Genomic DNA, 16,924 nt, shown 5'->3' with positions numbered 1-16,924 from the left:
AAGTGTGCATGGCTTTCCTAATGAGTGCAGTACAGAGGAGGTTACATTATTTATATAGGGCAATTCTTCTGGGTCTTTGCTTTTGGCCAATTATCTGGTTTCTTTTTTCACACCTGCCTTTGCCCTAGGACCCTCCCCAATGCACGCGTGCAACTTTTTTCCAAATGAATTCTAGCCCAGAGGCCTATGGGACAGTCTTAGCATCACATATTACGGATTTTATGGGGTGGTGCCCCCTCCCCGCTTTATGACCCCCAAGGAGCCTTTCTGCATGTGCAGTGTCTCCCTTACCCAAGAGTGTTCCAGAAGTATATGGCATCTTGATCCTTTACTCAAACAAGGTTTAGGCCCTCTGTATTCCCGCCATGACTGTTATCTTACGTTATCCACAGGAGACAAAGCCTGGCTATTTACCCTGTTTCTGTTGTTGCTTTCATTTCGGAGGGCAAACAGCAGGCTGATTATAAATGCCTAACTTGGAGCCCACCTGTCTCCTGTCTCAGAAAATGTAAACAGGAGGCTAGTTGTATGTGTCCAGCCTGAAGCCCTTCTTTCTCTTGCCCTTAGAAATGTAAACAAGAGGTCAGTTGTAAATGCCTAGTCTGGGGCCCAACTATCTCCTGCCTCAGACACACTTGGAGTCAGTTTCTATTGACTGCCTTTTTACTGTCTTGTTTCTTTGAATCTCATAATTTTGGGTTGAAATTTTTGGTGTTTTGTGAAGATTGTTGGGTTTTTTGGTTCTAGCGGACCATTAACTTGCCTGGACTCAATCTGCAAACTTTGTTTCCTACGCAGTGTGAAAAGGAAAGTGTTAGTGGCTCAGTCGTGTCCGGACTGTTTGTGACCCCATGGACTGTAGCCCACCAGGCTCCTCTGTCCATTGGATTCTCCAGGCAAGAATACTGGAGTGTGGGTTTCCCTTTCCTTTTCCAGGGGATCTTCCTAACCCAGGGACTGAACCCATGTCTCCTGCGCTGCAGGCAGACTCTTTACGGATGAACCATCGGGGAAGCTCACATTGTGTGAGGCAGCTGATACCTGTGCTCAGTTCTTTTCTTTCAACTACTTGTTTTTTCAGTTTGGTCTCCTGGGGAGTAGGGTGAGGTAGGGTTCTCTGTATCTGTGTAATTTGGTGGTCAGCCAAAAATTTGGGCAGAGTTTATAGTCAAATTTTGGAGCTCACCTGCCCTGTGGTTCCCTACTTCTGGGGAATTCCTCCTAATACCTATTTTGTCTGCCAGTAGTAATCTCTGTCCTCTGACACCTCCAAGCCAGTAAGGGCTTCAGCTTTCTGCTGCTTGGGCTGTGTATGGTTGGGGAATGCATTTGGTTAAAAAGCATCAAACTTATATAGATCTTAAGCCATGCAGCTTTCAATTCTTCTATGGTCTACCGTAGAGACTACCTGGGGTCTCCTCCCCACCCTCCCATTCATGTGTAATTTAACTGAGCAGAGTTTATGCTCAGATTTTTATGCTCTTGTGGTTCTTCCATTCCTGGTAAGTCTACCTTAAATTTCTAGCTGCACTTCGAGCCCTGAACTATTTTGTTTACCACTTTGAGCTTTGTGACTGCCTTCACCTTATCGGAGAAGGCGATGGCACCCCACTCCAGTACTCTTGCCTGGAAAATCTCATGGACGGAGGAGCCTGGTAGGCTGCAGTCCATGGGGTCACGAAGAGTTGGACATGACTGAGCGACTTCCCTTTCCCTTTCACCTTATCTGTCGGCGAATAGAAAGGGCCCTCAATAGAAAAACTAAAAGTTGATCTCATGATTCTGTTCCCTTCCAGTTGGAGTTTTTCAAGAGTAAACTCTTCTTTTTCTACTGTGTATTTTGGGACACTTTCCAAAAAATGCTTTAAAACAATTAAAAAAATTTTTATCCAGGTTTAAATAATTATTTGCAGGAGACTTACATGATCATTTCTCTCAACTGTGTTTGCAGGAAGTTCCTTTTCATCCCTCTGTTTCCTTTTCTTTTAAAAGTTTTTCCACCTGTTCTTTTTCTTTCACAGTTACATCTATATTATGTATGTATTTTGTGCCTTTAAGATGGTACAGTCTCTCTTTTATGCCTATAAGAGGGAATCTCATCAAATGATCCCTCAGGTTTCTGGCCCTTCAGAAATTGTTCCTACTTCTAGACCCCTCTGAATATGTCAGTGTTTAGGAGTTTGCTCTTTCAGTCTGCCAATCTCAAATGACTCATTTGCCCTGTGGGCTATCACTCCTTTTGATCTTTTCCACCAAAGGAAAGGTTACCTTAGGACATTTTACTAGCTCAGGTGCCTTCTTGACTGCCTTTTGGTCAGTCTTTCCCACCATACCTCTGGATATTTGGCTTTCTGTGCAGCTGAGGACAGTCCTTGGTGACTGCTCCTGGTATCACTGTGTGATTCTGTTCTCTTCACTCGTTTCTTTCTCTTTAAGGTCTTCCTCTCTAATAAACACCTCACTTGAATTACTTTGTTTGCAAAATTTGAGAGATAAAAACAATTTCACTTAACAAAAAAAGCTCTTGCGTAGTGACCCTATTTAGAGTGAGATCTCAGTAGTTTGGGAAAAGCCACAAGATGGCTGCCGTTAAAAAGCTACATCTGTTAGCAATAAGGAGCAAATACATGAACTTCTGTGTACTTCGCTTATTAGGTTGGAAAGAACATGGGCTTTCAGTTAGGCTGGGATTCACATCTTAGCCCTAACGTTTCCTCACCTATGAAACAGGGTAGTAATATTGGGTTGTTTTGAGCTTTAAATAGGAGAAAGTATATAAACTTCCTAGCACATTGGTAATAGTAAGGACAGAATAAATTGTATCCATATACTGTCATGATTTTTTTTTTTTTAAACTCTTCTCTGGGTCATTGCCGTCAAGTAATGCCTGGAAGTGGTGTCCTAGGGAGTACTTATGATACTGTAGTTGTCAAGATTCTGGTTCCCTGCACAACCTTTTTTTTTTAAAGACAGTAATATCCAAGAGGAGAAGCAATTGAATCACTTTTTTCCACAATTGACTTTTGGCAGTGTCCTGAATGCATGTCTTTAGCCAATAGGCCCAGTTGATCCATCCTCTTTACAGTTTATTTCTAGATTATTTAGAGTTTACATTATTTCTGTCATACCTAAACATAGTAACGAATTGTTACATTTTGTCTATTTGTTTTGTCTATTTGTTTCCAATAACCTAGTAATTATTTTTTGATGATTACAAGATCCCACCAAGATCTTTATTTTGCCTAATATGAAGTAGACATTGGGGATGCAAATGTCAGATTTTAAAGAACTTTTTATGGTAAAGAATTTAGATCAGGAAATAAAGAGCCATTTAAAGTTTTTAGAAAGATAATTGTGATTACAGCAGAGCAAATGTGGAATTGAATGAGATAAAGAAGTCAACTGAGAGGTTTATTGATAGATGTTAAAGATTTAAATGAAGGCAACAGCCTTATGATTCATAAGAGAAAGAAGGAGTCAAAAGAAGAATTTAAAGTTAGATTTGATGGTAGGAAAGGAGAGGTCAAGGATGACTTCCGGATTTTTGATTCAGTATATGTTGTGTGTAAAACATGGTGTTTTCAAGGGTTTGATTCTTATTTCTTTGTCTGCTGTCTTCCTGGACCTAGCAGATGAAGATGGAATCCCAAAGAACATCCAAGATTTAATGAGGTTGAAGAATTGGGGTGATGGCACAAGACTACTCAGGTAGGAGAGATACAGGAGTAAGTGGTATAGAGCTGTTAGTGGAGTCTTTTTTTCCCATACTACAGTGAACTTTTTGAGCACAAGAACAACGTCCAAGGGACTTCCCTGGTGGTCCAGTGGTTGGGAGTGTTCCTGCCAATGCAGGGACCTTGGGTTCAATCCCTGGTCTGGGAAGATCCCATATGTGGTGAAGCAGATGGGCCTGTGCGCCACAACTACTGAGCCAAAAGTAAATAAAATTTAAAAAAGAAAACAACAACAACAATATCCAACTTTCTTTAGCATCTGTAAATTTCTTAGCATATTATATTAGGTGTTCAGTAAGTGCATGAATGAATAAATGAAATAAGATAAATATAAATTCACTGAGTATGGCACAGAGATTGGTTAAAATATAAAAGATTAGCATTTGAAAATATTAATGTGTCATTTGCTTTTTTATCTATTTCTAGTTAAATCTGTAGTATTTAAAAATATGCTAACATGTGTAGGCAAACACAGGTATATTTTTTTCCAACTTCATTTATATGCTTGTACCCTTACTATTGGGAATGAGAAGTGGGGGTGAAATCCTTCACCATGGTGTGATACTCAAGTTTTATTAACAAATGAAATGTAAATATGATTTTTCAATTGACTTTTTCAGTAGTCTTCATCTGAACATTCTTTACTTTCTTGTGGCTGGCTGCAATATACATGTTGTTAATTTCAGTAGGCTTGATTAGGAATACATACTGATATTTTCTTGCTACTAGATATGTGCTAACCACTATAAAATAGTGGAAAATATGAGTCAAAATTTACCTTATTCATTCCTTGGGGTTGTATTTTTTAATCAGTGTCTCCCATGGCTTCAGTTCAGTTCAGTCGCTCAGTCGTGTCCGTCTCTTTGCGACCCAATGAATTGCAGCATGCCAGGCCTCCCTGTCCATCACCAACTCCCGGAGTTCACTCAGACTCACGTCCATCGAGTAAGTGATGCCATCCAGCCATCTCATCTGTCATCCCCTTCTCCTCCTGCCCCCAGTCCCTCCCAGCATCAGAGTCTTTTCCAGTCAATCAACTCTTCGCATGCAGTGGCCAAAGTACTGGAGTTTCAGCTTTAGCATCATTCCTTCCAAAGAAATCCCAGGGCTGGTCTCCTTCAGAATGGACTGGTTGGATCTCCTTGCAGTGCAAGGGACTCTCAAGGGTCTTCTCCAACACCACAGTTCAAAAGCATCAATTCTTCAGCGCTCAGCCTTCTTCACAGTCCAACTCTCACATCCATACATGACCACAGGAAAAACCATAGCCTCGACTAGCTGCTTAGGATTGTTCTTTTTGTTTGTTTGTTTGCTCTGCCATGTGGGATGTAGTCTCTTAGTTTCCCCCTGCACTGGGAGCATGCAGTCTTAACCACTGGCCCCCCAGAGACATCCAGGCTTATTATTACTTTACTCAGTGGCCTTCTATGGGTTTCCAGAAGGGTGTGTCTTAGATAGTTAAGGGTTAGAAGCTAATGTGCCCCTTGAAGGAAATGCTAATAGCTGAGATAGCTTCCGGGAAAACCTATCCGTCCAGTAAGGAGAAAAAACTCTAAATCTCATTCTACAGATCGTGCTAAGCCTCTATGTTTTTCTTTTCCCCCTTTATCAGTTTTCCCTACTATTCTTTTCTACCTTTTGGGTCTCTTTTGATCTGTGGCCATTGTTTCCTATCTGAATTTCTCTTTTATCTGATTTGTTCTTTTTTACATTTCTCTTTTGCTTCATCTTTTCAGTACAGATACCTAACTATAATACCAAATTGAAGTTTAAAAAAGTTTATTTAGTGAATACATTTTAATTTTTCTGATTAAAAAATCAAATGAGTTTTTTTGTTTTCATAACAATTTTGTGGTTTTTATATTCATATAATGTATGACTGATTTTTAATCATTCAGCAATCTTTCAGGAAACATTTTCTTTTCCAGAAGTATTAAGCAAATTGTGTGTCATTTGCTGAGGAATTTGAATTAGCTGTTGTATAATTTTCTTCCTTTCCCCTTTACTATTTTTATTTCACTGTTTGAGCTTTTTATTTACATATTTATTATATTAATATGTTCATGTATTATTAGGTTTTTTCAATTGTTTTAGAAAGAAGGTACTAGGTAACTATGCAGAAGAAAATTAAAACATAGCAAAATAGTTAATTTAGCTCTGAGATAGACTTTTCACTTTCATGCTTTGGAGAAGGAAATGGCAACCCACTCCAGTGTTCTTGCCTGGAGAATCCCAGGGACGGGGGAGCCTGGTGGGCTGTCGTCTCTGGGGTCGCACAGAGTCGGACACAACTGAAGTGACGCAGCAGCAGCAGCAGCAGCAATAGACTTAACACTTTTCATGAGTTTATATTTGGCATTTTTGGTGAAATTGTTCTGGAATAACCTGTACAATTCAGTGAGGTACAGTATTTCCTCAATTCTGGATTCCCTTTGCCTTTGTTTGATGGAGAATGTGGGCATCCATCCCACTACCTCTCATCCCTTTGTCTTTTATGCATAACTCCCTCCTCACTTCCCTGTCAAATCCGACTTAGAAAAGTATATACAAAGCATACAGGAGTGGGTGTCTGGAAACCTGGATTCTAATCCAGTTTAAATGATTTTTTTCAAATTATTTAACCTTATTTGTTTTTTCTTTTGGTATTTGTGCAGTCTTTGAGTCAAATCTGACCTACTAGTTTTAAACAAAATACTCCAGTCTGAGCGTTTTTCCATCTTTCAGTATCAAGACTTCATTCTCTGTAGTAATACATTCTCATTGTTCTTTAGAATCCTGCCGTTTACCAGCATTGTGACCTTTGGCAAAGTTACTAAACTCTTTTCTCTTCTGTTTTGGGGAGTATAATGCCACCTTTGTAAGTTGATTGTTAAGATTAAATTGGATAGTGAATATACTTTAAAGTGCTTAGTTCAGGTATTTTGTAAAGCTATTGTTAAATGAGTTTTCTTACAATTTCAGATGACTGTCGTAGCACTAACAGTCATAAGCCTTACCTATGAAAAGGCATAAAATACATGAATCACTGAGAAAATGGCTTTTGATAATTGCACTGTAAGGAAACATTAGGATGTTTACATACTTTTAGTTTTGAACAAATATTAAATTTTTATTCATGGTCTTTAACTTGGTTTAAGAAATAACAACATTGTCAGCTTACTAGGTGTTTTGTTAAGCATCGTAAACTTTAAGTAATTAAGAAGTGTATTCCAAATGAAATTTTGTCTAAAAGATCATTCTTTTGTGGAATTGTTTTTGTCTTTTTGGTTCTATATTAATGTTTGGAAACATGAGGCAAAAGGTACTAAAATTGCAGTTAAGTATATTTGCTAAATACAAATGGCATGTTATTAAAATTGTGTACAGGAATAACACATTTAATCAGATAATCAAATGAAAAGTACCTAAAGAGATGTCAGGTTTATTTGAATCTGATTTGTGACATTTTGTGTGTCTGATGTTTAATAATCCTGTTAATCACTTAAAAAAAATCACAATAATATCAGAAAATATATGCAATTCTGTGACTATTTGATTCTGCATGGAATAGATTTAAAGGCCAACACTACTCTCTTATGTAGGTTGTGGGTCTACATGTGTGCTTTCAGAGCAGTAGTGTGAGGAAGCTTGCAGTGGGATGGCAGGACGGCCTCATCCCTATGACAGTAACTCCAGTGATCCAGAGAACTGGGATCGGAAATTGCATAGTAGACCTCGTAAACTTTATAAACATTCAAGGTAGGTAGAAAATATGTATTTCACATATCAGAACTCTGCTAAAATTGATTTTTGTGAAGAACCAAGCTGTGTTTGGTTGTGGCAAAGCCTGTCAGAGGATGGGGGCCAGTTTACAAAATACTATGAATATTTGCATTTCTCTTTAAATAGCTTTTAGGGAAACATCTTCCTTTTAATTTTCTTATTTGTGTTTATTTAATTCTCATTTGTATTTTTATGAATTTTTGTTTCTGTTTCTAAATAATGTTAAAATATCCTTAGTTGACCCCATGAATCAATGCTATAGTTAATTTAATTGGGAACTCTGGCAAGACAGATTAATTCTTTGTATTTAAAACTCTCTAATAGGAATTTATTTTATGCTCTAAGTATATTGTGTATGATAATTTATGGGCTTTTGTCAGTCTTTGCCTCTGTACATATTTAACTGTGTGTATTTGGGTTATCATCCTGATCCTAGTGGTAAAATCAGTCTATCTGCTGCGACTCACCTGGTTCAATTAAAGTTTGATGCATTAAGTGAAACTCAGTTCAAAAGTTTCAGCCCTTTTATATATTATTTTTAAAGCTTTCTTTTTGTGCTGTGTGACTTAATGAGAAACAGTTCATTTAGAACACTTGATGATCTGATATTTTAAGGTGTTAACGGATCATAAACCTCACATAATGCAGGTATGTAAACATTGTTTTCATAGAGAGTTGTGCTTTATGAATATTTACTTGAGGGATATTATTAAGCGTTTAACTTACTTGAATGTAAAATTCTCCTGATTAGGGTAACTAATACCACCTTTCTTAAAGAATAAAACATGCAGTGATATTGAAATCCTTTTTGTAATTTTAAAGAAATGATTCAGCTACTTTTAAACCATATACATGGCTAGAAAATATGAGTGATGAGTACTATTCAAGTTTCCTGACAAGATGTATTTTTTATTGTGGACTTTTAATGTGGTGAGGTCTAAAATGAAGATGTTGAAGATGTTGAGTTGATTTTAATTATAAAGTTCACACCAATGGTGTGAGTGTTTTTTGGTTTGTTTTTTTCGTGTGTGTGTCCTTCAGTTGGTTCTCTAGTTTTCTTTCTGCAGCCTGTTTACGTGGATATTTATTTTGTCTTTGAGGTAAAGAGATACTTGTTTTATCTCATTAAATGTGGGGCTGTATTTATAGCTGATATATTGTATACAGTTTTTCAGGTGATTTTCAACTTATCCTTGCTAGTTCTTAATGTTTTTCTGATGTACAAGACTGCATTGTATATTAAGTGGTGACAAGGTAAAAATAAGCTATTGTTTGCTTTATAAAAAACAAATGTGAAAACAGTGGGAAAGATTTATTAAAAACAGTAGTTTTAAAATTGCTGTAATTTAACTTCAGTAACAGACATAGCTCTTCCTGATTTCTATAACATCAGTACCTTTCTAGTGCTCTTAAATATGATTGCAATAATATTGGTTGCTTATGTGAATACAAATTTATTGATTTTGTTTTTTAATGGAAAGATGAGGAAATCCTTGATCTTATTTTAACTTCATTCATGGAAAATCTGCCCATGGGAAAACAGTTTACTTTTTGGGAGCTTTTGTTCCTATGTACTTATAAACATATAACTTAGGATGCTTTAAAAAATAATTCAGTTTGACTTTTTTAAAGTGGTAGTTTTTTAATTAATTGTAAATTCATTAAGCAGCATTAAAAACTAATAGTACAAGTATTGTTGAGAACCTGTGCTCAGTTCTGGAAAGATTCAGCAGTTTATCACAGTACCATCGTGGAAGACTTTAATATCCAGTTATGGAACAATTAGAGAACAAGAGGGCAATAAATTGTGGTAATGAGTTGTAGTAAAATAAGAGTTCAGAGAAGAAATCAGTACCAGCCTGAGCAGGTAAAAATGAGACTTGAACTAATCCTTGGATAATTGGATAGATAGAGGGCATTGCTGCCAAGGACCTTCTGGAAACTACCTTGACTAAATCTGAAGGTTGAACTCTATGAATAGTATTATTGTCTCCAATTAACAGATAGAAAAAATGAGGTTAATAAACTTGTCTAAGACTACCGAACTTGTAGATTACAAAGCTGGAATTTATGAACAAGCTGCTTATTCTTTTTATTTTTAAAAATTTTCAGTAACTTATTTTGGTGCATTTAAAATACATATAAGAGAAAACAGTTATAATGAACCCCTATGTACTCATTCCCCAGCTTCAAGTTATCATTACATGGCTAATTTTTTTTCATCTGTCCTTCTACATATTTTTGCATCCTTTTTTTTTGAATCTTGTGTATTTTATTTAGGGATATTTGAGTAAAAGCCAGAGTAAACACTGGCTTAAGTTAGGGTGTTATTTTTTTTTTGTACACAGAAGTCCACAGGGAGGCATCACCTGATGTAGTCTTAGTGACTTAGTATCCTTAAGGATATTAAGGTCAAAGATCTTTGATTTTTCTCTTGTTGTTTCCTCATGATCACAAAATGGCTTACTATACAGTTCCAGCCATCATGTCCACCCTCCAGACAAGGAGGAATGGAGACAGGGATAATGGGAAAGAGGTTTCATTTATATCAGGAAATTAAATTTCTCAAAAATTTCTAGCAGGCATCTGCTTATAAATTATTGGCTAGAACTATGTCATATGGTCATCTCTAGATCATGGAGACTGAGAAATATAAGTGCTCACATTGCCACCGCAAACAGAATTGGGGATTTAAATCTACAAAAACTAAATGGCTCAGTGTGTTAGGGCTGCTATAACAGAATACCATAAACTGGGTGACTATATTATAAACAGCAGAAATTTGTTTCACATAGTTCTGGAGGCTAGGACGTCCAAAATCAAAATGCTGGCACATTTGGTGTCTGGTAAGGGCTTGCCTGCTGCTTCAGACAGACTTTTTTTTTTCCCCTGTGTTCTCACATGGTGTAGAAGGGACTAGGGATCTTTCTGGGATCTCTTTTGTAAAGGCATTAGTCCCATTCATGAGTGCTCTTCCCTCATGAGCTAATTACCTCACCTACAAATATCATATCAGTATGTGAATTTTGGAACTAAAAACACTTAGACTTTAACAATAAAGAAATAAGCATATTTATTGATTCAGTTTTTGCAGTTTTTCTAGAAAGTTATCTTTTCACATATTGGAATAGCCTGCTTTCTGAAATCCTTTTCCTTTGATTTTTTTTTTCCCTCTACTTTTCCTAACTGGCAAGGATAAAAATACATTTCTTGAATTATAGAAGTAGCAATAGTAATTACTATATTCATATGCTTATGTTGGAGGTTTGAGGGTTTGGTGAATATCGAATTATGATTTCTCTTTTACCTAATACAATTAATAATACCTAATAATACTCCAGTACTTTGGCCACCTCATACAAAGAGTTGACTCATTGGAAAGGACTCTGATGCTGGGAGAGATTGGGGACAGGAGGAGAAGGGGATGACAGAGGGTGAGATGGCTGGATGGCATCACTGACTCGATGGATGTGAGTCTGAGTGAACTCCGGGAGTTGGTGATGGACAGGGAGGCCTGGTGTGCTGCAATTCATGGGGTCACAGAGTCGGACATGACTGAGCGACTGAACTAACTAACTAAATAATACTTTTCTTTTGTGAAGTTTCTTTGAATGTAGATTTCATAGGTATAACACTGATATAAAAGACAAGACAGGGAAGCTGATCTGGACATGGATGAAATTCAGGGTCCCTATGATTCCTCTGCAGGTGCATACAAATAAATTAGTTGAAAAATTACTCAACTTTTCTTTCTCACTAGTAGTTGTATAGTTATTACTTATATTGAGGAGTTTGGTAGCTTGCTGAGAAGTTAAAGATTATTTCAGTTGAAGTGTATTTGGCCTGAATTGTGACACCTTTCTTTAAATTATAAATTAGAGGAGTTTTTGCTATTTAAAAATGAAAAAGAAAGAGCACCTTTTCTATATAACTAATGTTAAAATGCTCTAGAGTGACAACATGCTAAAAGCTCTTGCATATTTGAATTGGGTCGAATACAGCTATTTAAAGCTCAGATCTGCAGTCTGCTCAGGTTACTAAAGATAAATGCATCATACATTCAATATCAGACTTTGCCGCAAGGGTTCATTCCCACATAGAAGTACGCATGCTCCTTTCTTCTGCATGAAGATTGAGCTTTCCAGTTTCCTTTTTAAGTTGCTCTTTAGTCCTAGCAGCAGTTTAGAAATGGAAAAGTTGGGTTGCTTTAAAGAGTAGTTCTTTTAGTGAGTCCTTAAAGTACAGATAATATTTTCTCTTTGGTTTTAAAGAGAAGCTTTATTGCCCAGAAAAGGTACACAATAAAATATTGAAAGGAAAAAAGAAAGTTAGCTGCATCCTAGTTTTTTAAAACCTGGCAAGCTGGCAGAGCTAGAATTAGCTTTACAGATGGTATTTGGCAACATATCTACATATCACTAACCCTCATCTCCTGAGTTTTCTTCATCCTGTCTATCAATTACAATATCCAATCACTGCACAGAGATGGAGAAATGGGATGATCACAGCTCACACGATGCTGTTTGGTTAGAAACGTCAGTGCTGCACAACCCACGGCTGAGTCAGGGTCTGTGAGAAAATGAACTGAATTAATACAAAGCGGGGGTTGTATCTCTGAATATTTAAGGCCAAAATAACTGCAATAGCATTATTACACAATAGAGGGAGGAAAGCTAAAGGAAGTCTGTAGACAGGTGAGGTAGGGGACTGGGAAATTTTTTCATTGTTCAGAGGAATTCTGAAGATGATGGAAATATCAGATGTGCTAAAGTTTCCTAGTAATGCCCAAGGATGCTGACCTGGCTTTCAGTGCTGCATTGTTTGAAAAAGCAGAGTCCCTTTATACTCTGATTTCAAAATTTTTTTCTTGTTTTTGTGTGTCTGCCTTGGCATATACTAAAGTAAGGTGTGTATTCATTTATTACATGATAATATGCTGGGTTATAATTCTATAGACTTATAAATATGAGAGAGGTGGAGAGAGATAGGTTTGGCTTTTGTTTCATTATGATCATTTATGTTTTTGAATGTTAAAGATCATATGTCTTGATTGTCAGTTTAATGGCATGTTATTTAAAATAGTATGTGTTTTTATTATTTTCATGGATTTGAGGCTTTGTTTCCTATTTCATTTAAAGTCTTAGTAGAATCATCATTTAACTTGAGAATGCATTATGTTTAATCTTGTTTCTTATGAATGTCATACAAAATTTTATTTAAGGAAAAGCTAATTTTGAAATAATATTTTTTATATATTTGAAAATGAAATTCAAGATAAATGAAATAATTGAAATAATTTCCTAAAGAAGAAGATGAATGTAGTTTTACTTTTGGGTGAATTAAGGATTAGTTGATCCATTTTATATGTATTTTACAGAACTGAATGTATTTGAATGATAAAGTTTTAACTGGTGAAGATGACTTTTTTCTCTAGTCTTTTAGAACACGGACTCTGAGTAGATGATCTAGATACTGCCATTGAAAGAGTAAATCAGATAAGTTTTCGGAATAATGCAATTTGATTTTCAATGAGAAAAACATTCCTAAATAAAGACAGTTATTCTTCCTATAAGATTTTAAGTCTTTACAGGTGACAGTGCTTACTTTATTAGGAAATTTTGGCACAATTTAAAATAACTTGATTAATGGTATTTTTCCTTTTGTCTTCATTATCCCTATCCTACTGAGTCTTCATTTTTTAGGGATTTGGGGGGATATACAACATTTTAAAATTATTTTAAATGTTATTAAGTAGTTTGTAACATTCTTTTACTTGAAATGTGAGGACGTTCTTGTGACTTTCCCCATTTAATTTCTAAAAGTGTGAACGATTGTTACAACATGTTTGTTTAGTTAGACTAACTGGAGGTATCTTGTTTCGGCCTTTTTTTTTTTTTCTCTGGTTTGGTGTCCAGAAATGTTTTTCTAAGCTTGCTTAAGTATAAAGTTATAAAGGCAGAAGTCTCATGTTAGACTTTTTTGTCATACACTTTATAGAATATTTTTTTCTCTAGTTTGGCTGATTTTTAAAAAGATAATGCCTGTGTTATTATAAGAGTAATACATATTTATTACATAAATTTGATGGATAAAGAAAAGCACATAGAATAAAATACAAATGTTATCAAAAGAAAAACTATAAATATTTTTGTATATAACCTTTTTTTTCCTGTGTATATATAAAAATGTAAATTCACATGTATACACTTAAAAATGATTTAGGGATATTACTACATGTACTGTTATATAACCCCCCCCCCTTTTTTTTTTAATGAAAAGCAAACTTAATCAGGAACATTCTCTGTGTCACGGGGTAGTCTTCTATAGCATAATTCTTAAGAATTGCATAGTGTTTTCTGTATATATGTTTTGTAATTTTATTGAATTTGAGTTTTTCTGGTTCTTGATAAAAGATCAGTTTGATTTCACAGCATAAATTTATCTAAAAAAGAAGAATATCTTAAGGAGTTCAGTAAAAATACAGTTTTGATACTTTTCAGAAGGAAAAAGATCCTTAATGTGATTATACAATGAATTCTTTAAAGATATGCACATTACTTTTAAAACAGAGCAAATAAGATTGCCATAATAAAGTATAGAAAATATTTTTTAAACATCAAGGAAACAAGAGCTCAGATGAGCTGAGACTTTTAAAAAATGCTACGGCCAGCCAAAAGAGTTATGTTACACTTTCAAAAGGTTATCAATGAAAGTGTAATAATAGTGAATGGGAATGAGAGAAGAAAAAAAAAAATCCATCAACTCTTATTTAGGAGCTTCTTTGACAGAAAGGAAGAGCAAACTACCACCATCATCAATAATAATAGCAAAGACATTTCTAGTAAAGAATGAAACCACCATTAATATAGAGATAGGTAATGCATCTGGCTAAATGAATTGTCTTTTGGAACATCTTATAGTTAAAAAAGAACCTGACTGTAAAATCTTAAAATTATTGATATTATTTGTAGTCTTTAAAGGGTTTCAGGAGAATACAAGAAGTACTAAAAGGTGGGAGATCCTAGGCCTGATTTTGAAAAAGATAAGAGATTTTAGAGCAAAAAACAAAAGATAGTTTATGACTAACTTGAAGGAAAGAACAGGTTAAAAATTATCCAGAATGGGTTTGCTAAAAACAGATTGTCAGAACAACTTTAATTTTTCTCTCATGCAGTTGGTAGTTTAGTAGCAATATGTATTTGTACTTCAACTTCGTTTTAACTTAGTTTTTGGTGAAGTCTTTATATATATATATCTCCCCTTGGGTGAAGAAAAATGAGTTAACCATTAGTGGATTGTGTTAATCAACACAGTTTTCATTTTGAAGGATCCTGTTCAGAGGTTATTGATCTTAGAAGGTGGCTGTGTTCATTGGTTTGTCTTATTGCTTATAGAGAAGGAAAATTCTTAAATTTATAGGTAACAGTGAAGAAAGGATAGTAAATAAAAAGCTAATGATCAATGACAGTTCTTCACATATTTGAAGACAGCTTCACATATTGAAGACAAATCTGATTTGTTGAACTAAATTAAAATGAACTTTTGAAGAATCTAAGTAAGAACTGAAAAGCAAATATATATTGTTAGCAGGACTTCATAGCATCACATTTGGAAAAGACTTGAGGGGTAGTTGTTGGCAATAAACTTGATATAAAACAAAAGTACAGTATGGCTGCCATCATCCCATCTTTTCCCCTACCACCACCCCCCTTAGGAACCATCGTAATGAATGGGAAAGAAGGTTAGAGCCACTTCATTACACCAAAGTATTGTTTTTACTTCTGTGTAAATTCAGAAGGAAGGATGTGAGTAAATTGGATGCCTTATCAGCTTAGGAAACTGAAAATTCAGAGGTCTTGGGGGCAACTGTGATAGATGTTAAGGAATCTCACAATAAGAGTTGTGTCTTCAATATGTGAAGTTGTCTTCAAATATGTGAAGAACTGTCATTTGGAAAAGAAACTATACTCACGTTTGAGTCAGACTTGGTTAAGGTTAAAAGCATGAACCCTAAAGTTGTGCTTCTTAGGTCACATCTCAAACCTGCCACTTGCTTAGCTACATGATTTTAGGTAAGTTGTTTAGCCTCTAAACCATCATTTTCTCAACTGTGAAAAGGGGATGGTTTTGTGGATTAAATGAAAATATGTGTAAAGTGCTCACTGTTGTGCCTGACATATTCTAAATGCTCAAATGTTAGCATTGTTGTTGTTATTTGGTCCTAGAATATAGAATAAAGACAGTGGTTCTCAACCAGAGGGTTAATGGTTTGCCCCTCATTGAGCATTTGGTTTAGTCTTTAATTTTATCAATCTAATTGCAGTGTAGTTCAGATTTTAAATTTTAATTCTTTTAATACTTAAAATTTTAGTATGAAGCATAGGAGGAGGGAATTTAATGGAACAAGTTAGTTTGTGTTTTCAAAAGGCTATTTGGGGGACTTCCCTGGTGATCCAGTGGTTAAGACTCCATGCTTCTAGTGCAGGGGGTGCGAGTTTGATCCCTGGTCAAGGAACTAAGATCTCACATGTTGTACAGCCGCCATCCCCCTAAAAAAAGGCCATTTGAAAATGAGTGAGCGTGGGATTGCTTTGATTTCTCTCTAGAATCTTGGTTTGTGAAAGTAAGCTTTGTTAAAATATTCATGGTCATATGATAAATATTTCTAAAACTAAGTATTGTATTTGTACTTCATATATTTTTCCTATTGGTTTTACTTTTTAGTAGAAAAAGATGCTCCAAAGGTCTTAAAAAAGGAACTCTTCCCCTCCTCTTTTCTGCAACTGAAAGACATGCAGGATCTTAGTTCCACCATCAGAGATCTGACCTGTGTCCCCTTTTATTTGCCATGAAGTGATGGGACCAGATGCCATGATGTTAGTATTTTGAATGTTGAGTTTCAAGCCAGCTTTTCACTCTCCTCTTTTACCCTCATCAAGAGGCTCTTTAGTTCCTCTTCATTTTCAGTCATTAGAGTGGTATCATCTGCATATCTGAGGTTGTTGATATTTCTCCCTGCAGTCTTGACTCCAGCTTGTGGTTCATCCAGCCCGGCATTTCAAATGATGTACTCTGCATAGAAGTTAGATAAATTGGGTGACAATACACAGCCTTGTTGTACTCCTTTCCCAATTTTGAACCAGTTCAGTTCCATATCCAGTTTTAACTGTTGCTTCTTGACTTGCATACAGGCTTCTCAGGAGATAGGTAAGGTCGTCTGGTATTCCCATCTCTTGAAGTATTTTCCAGTTTGTTGTGATCCACAACAGTCAAAGGCTTTAGCACAGTCAATAAAGCAGACTTTTTTTTTTTTCTGGAATTCCCTTGCTTTCTCTACAGTCTAACGAATGTTGGTAATTTGATCTCTGGTACCTGTGCATTTTCTGAATTCAGCTTGTACATCTAGAAGTTCTTGGTTAACAAACTAC

The 16,924-nt window shown here is 35.7% G+C and overlaps 1 protein-coding gene across 9 annotated transcripts in view; it reads left to right on the top strand.

Annotated features, from left to right (window-relative positions):
* Positions 1-16,924, top strand: part of BTBD10 (BTB domain containing 10) — a 74,526-nt gene that overhangs the window by 18,032 nt on the left and 39,570 nt on the right. The window contains exons 2-3 of one of the 9 annotated variants that reach the window (XM_006054454.4): positions 3,633-3,708; positions 7,316-7,472. The exons of 1 other annotated variant lie outside the window; for it this stretch is intronic. In XM_006054454.4, the coding sequence (XP_006054516.1) occupies positions 7,372-7,472 (101 nt within the window). In that variant the 5' untranslated portion in view covers positions 3,633-3,708; positions 7,316-7,371. Of the gene's footprint in view, positions 1-3,629; positions 3,709-4,639; positions 4,680-7,315; positions 7,473-12,255; positions 12,403-16,924 lie in introns of those variants that run through there. 7 more of the 9 variants (XM_044929556.2, XM_044929559.2, XM_044929558.2 and 4 more) reach the window with 7 other exon arrangements.

Source organism: Bubalus bubalis, chromosome 16 (assembly GCF_019923935.1).
Source record: "Bubalus bubalis isolate 160015118507 breed Murrah chromosome 16, NDDB_SH_1, whole genome shotgun sequence".
NCBI classification, from domain to species: Eukaryota; Metazoa; Chordata; class Mammalia; order Artiodactyla; family Bovidae; genus Bubalus; species Bubalus bubalis.
This window is presented reverse-complemented; position numbering and strand designations above follow the sequence as displayed.